The 14,684-nt window shown below is 37.4% G+C and overlaps 1 protein-coding gene across 1 annotated transcript; it reads right to left on the bottom strand.

Moving 5' to 3' along the window:
- Positions 1–1,126: 1,126 nt before the first annotated feature.
- Positions 1,127–14,684, bottom strand: LOC107677591 (WD repeat, SAM and U-box domain-containing protein 1). The gene is made up of 13 exons (XM_016472533.1): positions 14,651–14,684; positions 13,916–14,343; positions 12,167–12,354; positions 11,145–11,234; positions 10,966–11,059; positions 10,482–10,515; positions 10,321–10,361; positions 10,129–10,235; positions 9,014–9,028; positions 8,679–8,708; positions 6,657–6,836; positions 2,202–2,336; positions 1,127–2,117 (listed from the first exon to the last, which is right to left on the bottom strand). The coding sequence occupies exons 2-13, from the start codon at positions 14,311–14,313 to the stop codon at positions 1,966–1,968; spliced, it is 1,464 nt and encodes a 487-aa protein (XP_016328019.1). The 5' UTR covers positions 14,314–14,343; positions 14,651–14,684; the 3' UTR covers positions 1,127–1,965.

The raw sequence follows: 14,684 nt of genomic DNA, 5'->3' as shown, positions 1-14,684 counted from the left end.
TATGTATATATGTATATGTGTGTATGTGTGTGTATATGTGTATATATGTGTATATATATGTATGTATGTATATGTATGTGTATGTGTATGTATGTATATATGTATATAATGTATATATATATATATATATATATATATGCTTTATAGACAGATAAGTTGAGAGTGACTCTTGAAGGACCAGCACCACATCCTCTTGTACCGCTGTTTGAAGAATGTATCTGTAGAAGATAACCTGCTTAATAATTATGCACACCTGAATATAAGGTGTTTTTCACTTCCAGCCGTCATGAACAATAATATATAGATTATAAGTGATTAAATACAAGATTAACAGTAGTTATAATTATTGGTAAAATGTGCTTGGAAAAAAATATAATCAGAATATCAACTTGCATAAGTAAGTTAGTAGCATAATTGTTGTTTGGTGATAAGAGAAAGAAAATTAGACAATGGAACAGGCTTATTACCGTGCTTTACCAGTGGAGACAACAGGAGAATCAGTTCCTGAATGTACAGCCAAAGAAGCAGAAGAGGACAGAAGATGGAAAAACCAACAAAGACAAAAAAAAAAAAACGAGCAAAAACACAGGGTGGAAAGATTTGATGACTGAAAAAATCCTGAGTAGTGATGGCCAAGTTGCTGCTGCTACCTGGACAGGTAAGGGAATGAATAGTGCAGCCCACTCTCTAAAACTCAGTATCAGTGTAAATTACATAAAACTCACAGATTCATGCCAATAGATGGCAATGCAGTGTTTAAAACCTTTGTAGTAGCGGTATAGGCTAATTAAAGAAAATGAAGAAAAGCAATGCTATGCTAACTAAAGAACCATTGTATGCACCTCTACTTAGTTCTTAATGTATTATGTGGTTGCTTGGATATTGTGTGTACTTGTTACTGAAGATGGTTGCTTAATGGTTTGCCAAATGCTTATCCCAAAGTCCCAAAGATTTTTTTCTCAATTTCTAAATCTGATTACTTAAAATAACACTCTTCTTCAATAAAATGCATGATTTATCATACAGTTGCACAATTGTGTGGGACAAGTTACATGTCATACAACTTGTACATGAACAACAATGTATCACGTCATGTCATGAACAACAATGTATCACCATCAGTTAATATTAAAATGAATCACAAGCCAAAAGTCAGCTGTACAACAGGTTGATTTTATTTCTGCATGGCGTTCAGTCTCAAAGCAGGTTTATCCGAACATGAACCACCCACCAGCTCATGAAGGTAAAGGTCCAGACTATCATCAGTGCAGTCATATACATACGCTATATACAGTAGTGAAGCTATAAATCCAGTCACTTAACTGGCTACAATGATCATCCACTAATAAACGTATACCTGATTTTAAGCATGTAAACTACTTAATAGGAGCAACATCATTTGGCACGCATAACTTAATAGCGCATACTAAAAATCATTTCGTGAAATAAGACTAAATTGCTTGAGGAATTTCACCTATATTCAGACCTGTGAGTCACGATGAGCGATAGAAAACAGCTGGAGGAGGAATCATAATTATGTGCTAGAAACAGTATAATTATGCCAGCAAACTGTCCACTATAGAGCAGAAAGGGGATGATAAACATTTATTATGATGTTTAAGGCCACTCAACACTCTGCTGTGTTATGCTGGAGAAGCATTTCGTAGTTTTAGCCTGATTATGGACCACTTGCTCTTCAGTCTTCCTGTGACATAACTACCGTCACTTTGCGGATGGAGGATCGCATGAAGCTCCCACCACATCTAATGGAACACCTCTCTCACTCTCAGGATTAAGGCTGAAATTGAGCTCAAGTCAAGAGCTGAGACATCACTATAGTCTGTTAAAAGCTAAAGCGCTAAAATTTACAGTGTGCTAATGTCTAAAGCCAGTCTGATCTCAAATCAGTGCCATGGTGATCAAGTTCTAGAAAGACTTCTGTTCTGGGATCATTATTATCTGAAATCACTGATAAGTTGTCCATCGTAAAATGGCCATTTTGAGCGTACGGTTGGGTGTCAGAAGAGTGGTCTGCAGGGGTAGGTTGGTCATAGGGCTGGTGCGGCTCTTCGTGTTGATCCAGCTCTCAATGGCCTCCCGTTCATACGAGTAGCCGTCTGCAGGTGGAAAACGAGAAGAAAATGTTTCAACTCAAAACAAAATCCCCAGTCAAGCAGGTAAACAGACTCTCAGACACTCACCGGCAGCGATCACTGGGTCCTTCATGATCTCGCGCGTGATTGGACAGAGGTACTCGTCGGGAGTGCCGTTAGAGACGGGTGCCATTTTTAACTCCTCAATCTTCTTCATGACTTTACACCGCAGGCCCAGAGACTCTGAGAGAGCACAAGAACACTTCAGCACCACCCAATCACAGACAAGTGGGACCCTCAACTACAGGTATCAATACATCTGTGCTAACAGAACAGCGGTGGTTTGGCCTCCAATTTCAGTCGAGTGTCCCACTCTTTCTGTAAATGCTGGGCAGAAACTGGAACTAATGTAGACATAATGTGCAGCACAAACAGCAATTCTTTAATATTATTGTAAGCAGGCAAAATAAGGCAAAAATAAATGAGCATGAGTTTAAAACAAAAACAAAATATGCAATTTCGCTGAATTCTGAGTATACATCTCGCAAGTTATAAGTTAAGTCCTATTCCATCTCATCTCCTTCAAGCCATTTCTCCTGCAGTTGTACCTGACCTCACTCACATCATTAACACATCCCTTCACACTGGTGTTTTTCCCTCAGCATTTAGACAGGCTCGTATAACCCCACTACTTAAGAAACCCACCCTTAACCCATCTCTTTTAGAGAACTACCGGTTTTCCTTCTTCCGTTCATTGCAGAAACACTTAAACAAGCTGTGTTTCAACCAAGTCTCTGCCTTTCTCACACAGAACAACCTCCTCGACAGCAACCAGTCTGGTTTCAGAAGTGGACATTCAACCGAGACTGCCTTGCTCTCAGTTGTTGAAGCCCTAAGACTGGTAAGAGCAGATTCCAAATCTTCAATAGTTATCTTGCTGGATCTGCCCGCTGCTTTTGACATGGTTAACCACCAGATCCTCCTGTCAACCCTATTGGCAAAGGGCATCTCAGGAACCGCACTCCAGTGGTTTGAGTCTTACCTCTCAGATAGGTGCTTCAAGGTACCTTGGAGAGGTGAGGTGTCCAAGTCGCAACATCTAAGTACTGGGGTGCCTCAGGGCTCAGTTCTTGGACCACCTCTCTTCTCTGTCTACATGGCATCACTAGGTTCTGTCATTCAGAAACATGGCTTTTCATACCACTGCTATGCTGATGACACTCAACTCTACCTCTCATTCCATCCTGATGATCCAACGATAGCTGCTCGCATCTCAGTTTGTCTAACAGACATTTCTTGCTAGATGAAGGACCATCACCTTCAACTCAACCTTGCCAAGACAGAACTGCTTGTGGTTCCAGTCAAGGTATCTTGGAGAGGTGAGGTGTCCAAGTCGCAACATCTAGCTACTGGGGTGCCTCAGGGCTCAGTACTTGAACCATTTCTCTTCTCTGTCTACATGGCATCACTAGGTTCTGTCATTCAGAAGCATGGCTTTTCATATCACTGCTATGCTGATGACACTCAACTCTACCATCCTGATGATCCAACGATAGCTGCTCGCATCTCAGCTTGTTGCCTACATGTTTGCCTACAAAACCACCACTGGCTCTGTACCGCTTTACCTAAATTCATTACTTCAGACTTATGTGCCCTCTAGAAGCTTGCATTCTGCAAGTGAACGTCGCTTTATTGTGCCATCCCAAACAGGCACAAAATCACTTTCACGTTTATATACCATTATAGTATTTATTAATATTTATCCATCTTTACCCTCTAACTCTAGCACTCTCTATTCTAATTCTATTTTTTTTTTTAAACTTGTCCCTTTTAGACTCGCACTTTATTCATTTACTGCTTGTTTTCTAAAAATAGCTTTTCTAAACTTTTTGTATTCTATCTATTTGTTTTCTTTTTATTTATTATACAATTAACAAAAGCAAAAAAGGCCTCTAACACTAGCTTGCTCTATTCTGTCTGTTTTCTTTATATTTATTATATAATTTAAAAAAAAACTTTGCTACGTATACTGTTAAGCTAACTGAGACTTGTTATAGCACTTGCATATCATTGCTCTTTTGTTGATTTTGATTGCTTCCATTGTCCTCATTTGTGAGTCGCTTTGGATAAAAGCGTCTGCTAAATGACTAAATGTAAATGTAAGTTTGACCTTTGTTTTTAGGAATTGAGAGTTTACATTTTGCAGATCTGTTCTTTTGCAGTTCTAAGTTTGTTTGTTTTTTTAAGTCAGAATTGTGACAAAGACACAGTTACCTTTTTATTTTTATCCTGTGGCAGAAACATCCTGTGGTGTTGAGCACCTAAAGTGTAGCATGAATGTGATGGGTAATAGCAAAATAAAGGTGAAGAGCAAATGTCCTCATAAAACTATGGTAACAGCCAAGCACCCCGCAAATCAACTTGAATGGATATAACTGGTGAAAATAGACTTATTAAAGGTGAACAACTATACCACTGGGACATTACGAAATTCTGTCACATATGAATCAAATTTAACATCAAAATGATGTATAATTAATGTATCATTTATAATGTATCATTTAAATGCCGATCTGTGTTCAACAAACACTTAAATTTTACAGCTCAGTTAAATTAAACATGCAGCTTTTTCTCTGCGACAGTTATTATATGTTTGGTGTTTACTGTAGATTTAAATAAGATTCAAAGTGGGACTTTGAAAATGTTGGAACAAAATACATATGAAATTTTAATAGTAAATGTAACAATTATAACTTACAAATAAAGCTACATAAAAAACCAAATAGCAGGAATTACTAGGTTTAGCAAATAGTGAGGCTGACACTGATGCAGTATTTATTTCTGCAGCAAACTGCATCAGATTGCACAGAAAATGACAAATGTCTATAATATAAAAACAATATAATTATAATTAAAATATAATAATTAAATGTAAAACTTCATTAGTCCCTGTTACTATTTGTGTGAACTATTTACTAGACAGTGCTTCACTTGTTGGTGATAGTTAAAATCCACCATACAGAGACTCAGAATGACTTTACTTCTGTCAAACATCTCATTGAGTTTGATTCATAAGTACTTATAAATCACTAATTACCTGTAAACCAGTAAATTACCTATTTACTGGGTGCTCAGCTACAGTTACTTTTGTGTGCATGCACAAGACCTTCTATAGGACTAAATATCAAACTCGGAGAGTGGACTTTGCCTTCTCATTATTGCAGCCCAGTGAGCCCACAACATGCCACTGCTTTATCTGCATCTGACTGCTCTGAGAAAAGCAGACACAATGGCCTGATGTCACAGTGGGCAGCGGAGGAAATCTGTTAAAATGTCATGCTAAATGAAATGAGGTGATTCTACTCTCATGGTGAATTGGACAAGGATTTCTTTCACTTTATTTTCAGAAGTGCACATTTAGGACTGGATTTCTTATGTAAATAGCTGCTGGTTTTTGGACTAAAGCGGAAATAATCAGCTTTAATGCACACAAACTCTTCTCTGGATGCCACACAGGCAAGTGCTTTACATAACTCAACAAATCCAATGTTTACATTCCCTACTATCTCTAGGATTACACATTATGTAGGCCACATTTTCCATGATTTTTCCTGAAAAAAAAAACTAACTCAATCAAGACTTCCTGTTAGGTAATGTATAAAAGACATGGGAAAATCCATGTTACTTTATATAACTCCTCATGACATGACACGACATCAGCTGAGGTAACATTTAGAGGTTAAAGGGTTAGTTCACCCAAAAATGACAAACACTGACCTTAACTGAGGCAAGTGAGGCCTGCAGTTCTTTGGATGTTGTTGTGGGGTCTTTTGTGACCTCTTGGATGAGTCGTCGCTGTGCTCTTGGGGTAATTTTGGTCGGCCGGCCACTCCTGGGAAGGTTCTCCACTGTTCCATGTTTTTGCCATTTGTGAATAATGGCTCTCACTGTGGTTCGCTGGAGTCCCAAAGCTTTAGAAATGGCTTTATAACCTTTTCCACACTGATAGATCTCAATTACTTTCTTTCTCATTTGTTTCTGAATTTCTTTGGATCTTGGCATGATGTCTAGCTTTTGAGGATCTTTTGGTCTACTTCACTTTGTCAGGCAGGTCCTATTTAAGAGATTTCTTGATTGCGAACAGGTGTGGCAGTAATCAGGCCTGGGTGTGGCTAGAGAAATTGAACTCAGGTGTGATAAACCACAGTTTTAACAGGGAGTTAAACACTTCTTCACACAGGGCCATGTAGTTTTGGATTTAGTTTTCCCTTAATAATAAAAACCTTCATTTAAAAACTGCATGTTGTGTTTACTTGTGTTATCTTTGACTAATATTTAAATTTGTTTGATGATCTGAAACATTAAAGTGCGACAAACATGCAAAAAAAATAAGAACTCAGGAAGGGGGCCAACACTTTTTCACACCACTGTACATATACACACTCCTTTGTAATATATACATAGAGAGAGACACACGCAATTTATATGTAGAGTACATCCAGAGTCTACAGCATGTTATGAGAGATGAATACAGATCTGGAGTAATGTGTGCTGTAATTTTACCGATGTGCAGCTCAGAGCTGAGGGTTTCCTTGGTGAGAGAGAGCAGCTCCTCTCCATCGATGTTATTGGATTTAAACATGTCAATCACAGCCTCTAGCCCCTCCTCGCGTAACCATGCCAACACATCCTCCTCAGACCACTCGCTCACCATCAGTCTGGAGTGTCCACTCGACTTCCTGCCTGACAGACAGCAACAGGACGTATGTTCCATGGATATGGTCAACGACATGCACTTTTTTTGTCCCATCTATTAATTTAGTCAAAAATACATTAATAAAATGTAATTTGAGTTGCAGCAATAGCCTTCGACATATAATGTAGCTGCACCTCAGGCAAGCAAAGTTTTTCTCTCTCTCTCTCCCTGTTGTTTCCTGTCTCATCTAGACTGTCCTATCTAACAAAGGCATAAAAGGCCCAAAAATATAACTTAAAAAATGCAATTCATACATATAATGATGGGAATAAACCTATTCTATGATGAACATGTTCTTAATTTCTGAACTAAAATTAATTTTTTTTTTTTTGGGGATGTTTGGGAGATAACTGTCCTGATGATATAATGAGAAAAAAATTCTATCTTAAAAGGGAAACTGTATTAAATAATTAAGCATAAGGTTTTATATTTTTTTTCCCACCAAATCAAAAACATGTAATAGCAAATGACATAACAGAGAGGACCCCTGGTGACTGTGTGCAATTTTATCTTAAAATATCAGATAATGGTGTATTTTCATGTCTTGACACTCATGGTAAATCTTTGAATTATATGAATTAATAATTCATGACATTTGCAATAATAAAATACTGATTACTGAAAAATTGCTGTATGAAAAATGTATTACATTTTACTTGTTAGTTGACATTTTTAGAGTAATTATATTTTAAATTTTCTTGGAAATTGTACTAAAGCTTTTCCACCTGAAAAACAAAAGACCACTTTGAAAAAAGTGATTTTTTTTTTGTTATCGTGAACAATCTAACATCTCATGTGAAATGTATCAGCAAAACTAGTATGAATTAAGCCGAAGACGAAGAGTGAATTCTTAATGAGACTGCAGGTCAACACTTCTCAAACTGCATCTAATGCATAAATCATGAGGTGGAATGTTCTACAGCATGTATCCGCTCAGGATACTTTGACTTCCTTGTGTGTGAGAGCTGTTATTTTGCTATTCATAATGCAGATCTCATCAGATTTCCTCCACACACATGCAGTTAAACCAGACAGAGTAAGTAAAGCCCACTAGAGCTCACAGAGCGCACTGTGTTTGGACTGAAGGCTGCTGCTGTGATCCATCACCCCAGAGAAACTTCTGAAGGCCGTGAGAAGAATACATCTCATTCTTCTTCTTCTTTGTGTATTCGTTTGGATACTTCACCTCTCCTGTGTCTTTGAATAGCGGTGAGTAATTACTGAACATGGTCAGCAGTATTACATGCAGATAACAATAGCGTGTGAATTACTTAAAGCAGCACTATGTAACTTTTGGCGCTCTAGCGGTTAATATACAGAACTGCACACATCCCGCGGAAGAACATTCCAACCGGAGCTACTTCTCTAAGTTTATGTCTATGGCGATTCATGCAGGTATGTGTTACTCCGCAGCGGTGACGACCCGACCAGGCTACAACAGTCCAAATATAAGTACTTATTAAAGTACCGTAGTGATTCGGAATAAGACAAAAACGCGGTTTGGAAGATGAATTCGTGATGTACTCGCTCATTATATACATTTTGCAAATTTTGAACACAGAAAAAGTTACATAGTGCTGCTTTAACAAAACGGCCCCCAGCGGTATAATTTATTCATACTGCAGACACTTTTATTTAAAGCTACTATTCAAGGGATGTATTTTTTATCAGTACATATGTTCCCTGTGGATCAAATCCATGACCTTGGTGTTGTTGTGCAATTCTTTGCCCACTTGAGCTTGCAGGTGTAAAAATAATCCATAAATGAAAATTGTTTTTAGATGTTTTTTTAATATACCAATGTACTGCATGGTCTGGATTTCTCTTACCTCCACTGCTTAAAACCGAAGCAGCTTCATCTGAAAAGAGGAAGACGGGAACAAGCATAATTGAACATGAATTCAGGAACAGTTTTCCTGACATCATAGTTAGGTTATGGTTTGTTTATAATATATTATATTATTTGTATCTCTTGAGCTCCGTAACGGCAGTAAACACAAGCTTTAGCAGTGTAACAGAACAATGCAAACACTGCTCAGTTTGTATTTTTGTTATCAAGTGTTTGTTTGTTGAGTTTATTTATTGTGCCCCGAGTGCCAGTTTTTGTATACTGTTTGTTAGTTTCAGCCAAAACAAACGATAAAAACGTATAATACACACTCACCAGGAAGAGATTTGCCTTCAGTTTCAGGAATCAAACAGGAGAAAATGAAAAAAGAAGAAAAACAAACAATCATTTTGTTGAACAAACAATCATTATTATCGTTCTTAGAACAAATAAAACAGAAAAATTATTTTCCAAAGCAATAGGAATTTGTGTGTGTGTGAGTCATTCCTTCTCTGCAGTACAGTTTTTTTTTTACCTCCATCATATATGATTTAATATACTATATAAAATATTAAACTCATAGTTGTTTTTAAGATCATTAAAGGGACAGTCCACCCCAAAATGAAGATTCTCATCATTTAACTGAGAACATAAATTATGTGGAACATAAAAGAAGATATTTAGAAGAATGTTGTTGTCTAAATAGCTCCAGTTCCCATTGATATATTGTTTTGTTTTGTTTTTGAGAAGAAGAAAGAAATGCATACAGGTTGGAACAAAGTGAGGGTGAGTATATTATGACAGAAATGTTATTTTAGGGTGAACTATCCCTTTAAATATTGGGAATCATTAATTAGTTTTTATTAAAAACATCAATTGCAATAAATTGAACATGGAATTAATTTTAAAGTATTTTACTATTTTGTTTTGAGTAAATGTTGCCGTTTTTGCCACATCCCTTTTAACACACTGGCAATGTATTAAGAAATATTCCAGGTTTTTCTTTATTTTATTCTATTTTTCTGATCAAAAACACGTATTTTAAAAGGCAATTATTTTATAAGTTTCCTCTTTGTCCTCAATTTTATTTAGCACCCTTTTAGTCTTCTGACAATGTCCCTTTAACAAAAGACAGGTCCTTAATGACATCATCCTCCAGGAAGTGACTTCATTTTGAAGAAAGTATTAGCAACATTCCATTTTGTTTCATATACTTATATAAATCTATCTAAACAATTTTGTAAACTATGAAAATTAAGCTGACACCCTTATGTGCCTGAGCTTGACCAGAGCATATTTGTCCCCCCAAAAAATGAATTGCTCTTTTATAGAAATATTTTTGAGAGGGTAACAGAGTATAAAAGCTATTAAATAGCAGGAATGACCCATATTCATTGTAAATGTTACTTAGTAATGCAGTTTGAATAAGTTTTCAAAGCTCAGGAACCCACCCTGAGCACCGCTGCCATCCTCTACCCTCCAGATATTGACAGTTTTGTCCATGGAACCGGTGGCGATGAGAGGGGCCATGGGGGAAAAGGCACAGGCTGTCACATACCTGCCCAACAGGAAGAGACCAATCGACAGGGTTCGATGACTTACACTGAGAGTTCAGACCTCAGAAATCATGGCTCACAGCTCACCTGTCATGCTGGTTAAGTGTGTAGAGTAAGACACCTTCGTTCTGCAAAGAACAACTAGTTATTATAAACGCAAACATTATGCTAATGACATCTAAGCTGTCAATCATCTATTATTTTTATTGGTTGGACAGAAATATATGATGAATATGAATGAGACTCACAGCTTGATACACAGTCACGGTCTTATCCACCGATCTATGGGAAAAGAGAGAGTGACATTTAAAAGGCATGAGTCAGGCGAGCCTCTATGGCCTTTATGTGCAGTAAAACTGAGCCTGTCTGTGTCTCTGAGACTTCAGAACCAGCACTCATCGATCGTTATGGTCTTCACACTGCTGATGTCTGTGATTACACAGCACCACCCAGTGGATAATAGTGGAACTGCAAGGAATGGATCAACATTCTTTTACATTTATGCATTTGGCAGACGTTTTTATTCAAAGCAGCTTGTACATTTTTTTTTCTTTTTCTTTTTTTTTCAATTTATGCATTCACTGGGAATCAAACCTATGATCTTTGCATTTTTAGTGGCATGCTAAGCAAAGTAAGGCCAGATCATTTTAACTTAACTTCATTTTCAATGTTGATAAAATACTTTTTGAATTAAAGTAAGGAATTATGTTGGTATGTGTGTGCATTACTGACCCTGACACCAGCATCTGTCCATCAGCAGAGTAAGCACAGGACAGAATGGGAGCAGACTGACCCGTCAGAGTGTGAGCGAGCTGCATCTTAATGCCTGTGGATTAACAAACATCATTAATCACAAACACACTCGCTAAAAACACAGAAGACACAGGTGGGCAGGTATCAGATGGTGCTACCTGCAGCAGACAAAAGAGAAACAATCCATATCTTCACCAGACTGTCCTGTCCACATGAGGCCAGCCGAAACTGAACGCAGCCATCTGTGCCTGTGAAAGAGAGACATTAGAGGAAATATTACAAAAGCTATTCTGAAACTATTTTGCAGGTTGCCAAAGCTACAAGATCATAATTTGAAGTAGTCAAGCTACACTTCTGAAGTAGCTACTACCATTCAAATGTTTGTGGTTAGTGAAGTTTTATTGATTGATTGATTGATGTTTTTAAAATAAGTTTCTTGTGCTCAGCAAGGCTTTATTTATTAGATCAAAAATACAGTAAAAACTGTAATATTGTGAAATATTATTACAATTTAAAAAAACTGTTTTCTTTGTTTCTTTATATTTTAAAATGTAATTTATTCATGTGATAGCAAAATTTAATTTTCAGCAATTGTGCTGCTTAATATTTTTGTGGAAAACAATGGTCATTTATTTTACCATTTTTTCAGGATTATTTCATTCAAAATAATTGTAATCTTTGTAACATTATAAATGTCTTCACTGTCACTTTTGGTCAATTCAATGTGCCCTTGTTAATTAAAATTATTCATTAAAAATAACTTTTTTGATAGTGTACATTTAACCATTTGTGACTATATCTTGTATAATATATGTATAACCATTAGATGATATTTATATTTACATTATCTAAATTACATTTATCTAAATTAGGGTGACAGCATTAAACCAAATATAAATTTACAATTTATAATAAATTAAACTAAAAACATGATAATTAATATTGTTCAGTCAAAAACAAATGATGAACAGCAGCAACTGAATATTTTGCTAAAATAAAGACATTTTTGATCAGTGAATCTGTTTATGAACTGTGCAAACAAATCAGCTCACTAAAATGCATCTGAGTTTACATGAATTTACATTTAGGAGAATGTGTCTAAATATTACTAAAGCTTACTCAGATACATCAAGGTAGTGTTTTGTAATTTGTCGGAACAACTGAAATCCAGGAATCGTACCCTTCATTATCTGGGGAGCAAATTGACAGCAGGAGACCCCGAGGTCATGGGCGTTCTTCTCCGCATGGAGATGGTTCATATTCAGGTCCCACAGCCGCAGGTCACCATATGTGGAGCCGGTGATGAACAGCTGACCGCAGGGAGTGAAAGAACAGGCCACTATACTGGTGTCAGTCACTGCACCCGTCCTAAACAGCAACATACACAAGTGTCAATCAAACAGTTTGATCTGGCGCAGTGCAAAATAAATCTGACTTAAATCTAACACTATCATACAAAAAGAATGGCTTGATTCACTATGTATTTAACAACATTTTCAACAACATTTAATGGCCCAAACCTGCAGAAATTAGAGAAAAGAAAGAAAGAAAAAGAAAGAAATATATTACTTGATGAAACACAATAATTATTAACATGGTAATTACCAATTCATTTTTAATTAAATTCCACTCTGATTGTATTTTTTATATTATTTTCCCCTTCATTTATTTATTTTCTGTATTTAATCTTTTCTGTATTTATTTAGATTTATTTATTTATTTTACTTTATTTATTACCACATGCATTTATTTCCATATTTAAATACTTCCACATTTATAAATAATACCGGACTGACAAATATTGATTTGACTACACTGACATTATTGGAAAAAACAAAACAAAACAAACTGAATTGAGCTGGATGGCGACACTGATGATCAGTGTTGGGCAAGTTGCATTATGTATGTTAAGTGTAATACGTTATATATTATTAGTTACTGTAATTGAAAGTAATTATTTATATTACAACATTACTGTCTCTGAATTGTAATGTTACACTACTTTTGCGTTACTTTGAGTTACTTTCACCAAAATAACTACAGAAGTACTTTTGCAATGCGTTACTCCCAACACTAATGAATCTGATGATGTTGTCTTCTGTAGAATTGCTTGATAGCGGAATCAAATTTGTTTAATAATTGACGAATTTTAACATTGTTACTGAACTGAACTAAATCAACATTGAACGGACTTGAGCTGAATAATGACACGGTTTTCTTGTTGCTTTCTTGTAATTCAGCTGCTCATAGCTGAATTGAACTGGATTCAAAATTCATGAAGTTTACACTGAATCAACACTGAACTGACTTTATTGTCTTATTTTAAAGAGCTGCTTTAGAGCAGAACTTGAATTTGACTTTGCATCATTGATTTTCCTGTCTAATTATTATGAAGCTGTTTCGAAACAGTATATATTGTATAGCACTTAATATGTTGACCTGACTTGACATTTATTGCAACATTTTTATTTATTCATCTATAAATAAATCGAGTGGAGCACTGCTCATGTAACGGAGGCCAGCGAGTAAGGTAAACCTGTGTCTCCTTTTTTTGCAAAAAGCGACTGACGTTAGAGGCTGCAGTCTTTAGCCTCCTTGATAGTGCGTCCGCCTCCCATGCCGGAGACCCACTCGGAGCGAGAACGAGGTGTGGTAGTGAGGACCCGGGAGAGGGGTTACATTGGTGCCGTGACCCGGATGGGAGTGAGGTTAGGGGGGTGAGTGTAACGGAGGCCAGCGAGTAAGTGCTGTGCAGTTAAACCTCACTCCCCTGATCTCAAGATTGCAAAAAGCGACTGACGCTAGAGGCTGCAGTCTTTAGCCTCCTTGTTAGTGCGTCCGCCTCCCATGCCGGAGGTGTGGCAGTGAGGACCCGGGAGAGGGGTTACACTCATTGAATATGTAGATCAGTAATGGAAAGCTGATGTACCTGCGCAGGGTCCTGGAGGTAAAGTCCCACAGTGCGATGGTGCCATCAGAGCCTCCAGACACCAGGAAAGATGAGTCTGGAGAGAAGGCGCACACCCTCACCGGACTCCGGCCCGGATGCTCCAGGACGGCCTCGATCTCTCCGGTGTCCATCGACCACACCACGGTGGTGGCATCGGTGGAGCAGGAGGCCAGGTACTGACCGCAGGCACTGAAGCAGCAGCAGTGCACCCCGTAGCCGTGTCCGGACAGCGGGGAGAAGGGCAGCTCGCTGAAGTCTCGTGCGGAGTAAACACAGATGCTCTTATCGGCGGAGCAGGTGGCCAGCAGAGCGCCGGAGAACGCGCAGCAGTTCACATCGTCTTGATGACTTTGTAAGGTGCAGATCAGAGACACCATGTTTGTGTTTATGTCTTGTCTGACTGTTCCCTTTAAATTCACAGGAAGAGGACGTGTCTTACATAACGGACAAAACAACAGAATTCACGTTTAGTCTAACGCTAAAAGCTGGAGTTTGACACATTATTCGAAACAGACAAACCACTTGATATTACAAACGTGCTTCGCAAGTTGTTTAAACTGACGAAAAACGTGTTGTAATACCTTTGGTCACTCCTAGACAGCATTATGAAATTATCCAGTATCATGTTTAATAATCTAGTATTACATTTCAATATATTTTACGTATTTTTATTGTTTATGTCAAATGTAAGCGGTGCTCGAAGACGTGACGTACCTTTCGCGAACACTTCCTGGTTATGTCACGTGAC

Source organism: Sinocyclocheilus anshuiensis, unplaced genomic scaffold, assembly GCF_001515605.1.
Source record: "Sinocyclocheilus anshuiensis isolate Anshui unplaced genomic scaffold, SAMN03320099.WGS_v1.1 scaffold472, whole genome shotgun sequence".
Taxonomy (NCBI): domain Eukaryota; kingdom Metazoa; phylum Chordata; class Actinopteri; order Cypriniformes; family Cyprinidae; genus Sinocyclocheilus; species Sinocyclocheilus anshuiensis.
The sequence above is the reverse complement of the archived record's forward strand: the minus strand, read 5'-3'. Positions and strand labels throughout refer to the sequence as shown.

Coding starts and splice junctions, on each gene's coding strand:
- LOC107677591 (XM_016472533.1), bottom strand. CDS start 14,313: ATGGTGTCTCTGATCTGCACCTTACAAAGTCATCAAGACGATGTGAAC. Junction 10,516..10,965: donor GGACAGATGCTGGTGTCAGG/GTCAGTAATGCA, acceptor CTTTTCCCATAG/ATCGGTGGATAAGACCGTGA. Junction 10,362..10,481: donor CCGTGACTGTGTATCAAGCT/GTGAGTCTCATT, acceptor TGTTCTTTGCAG/AACGAAGGTGTCTTACTCTA.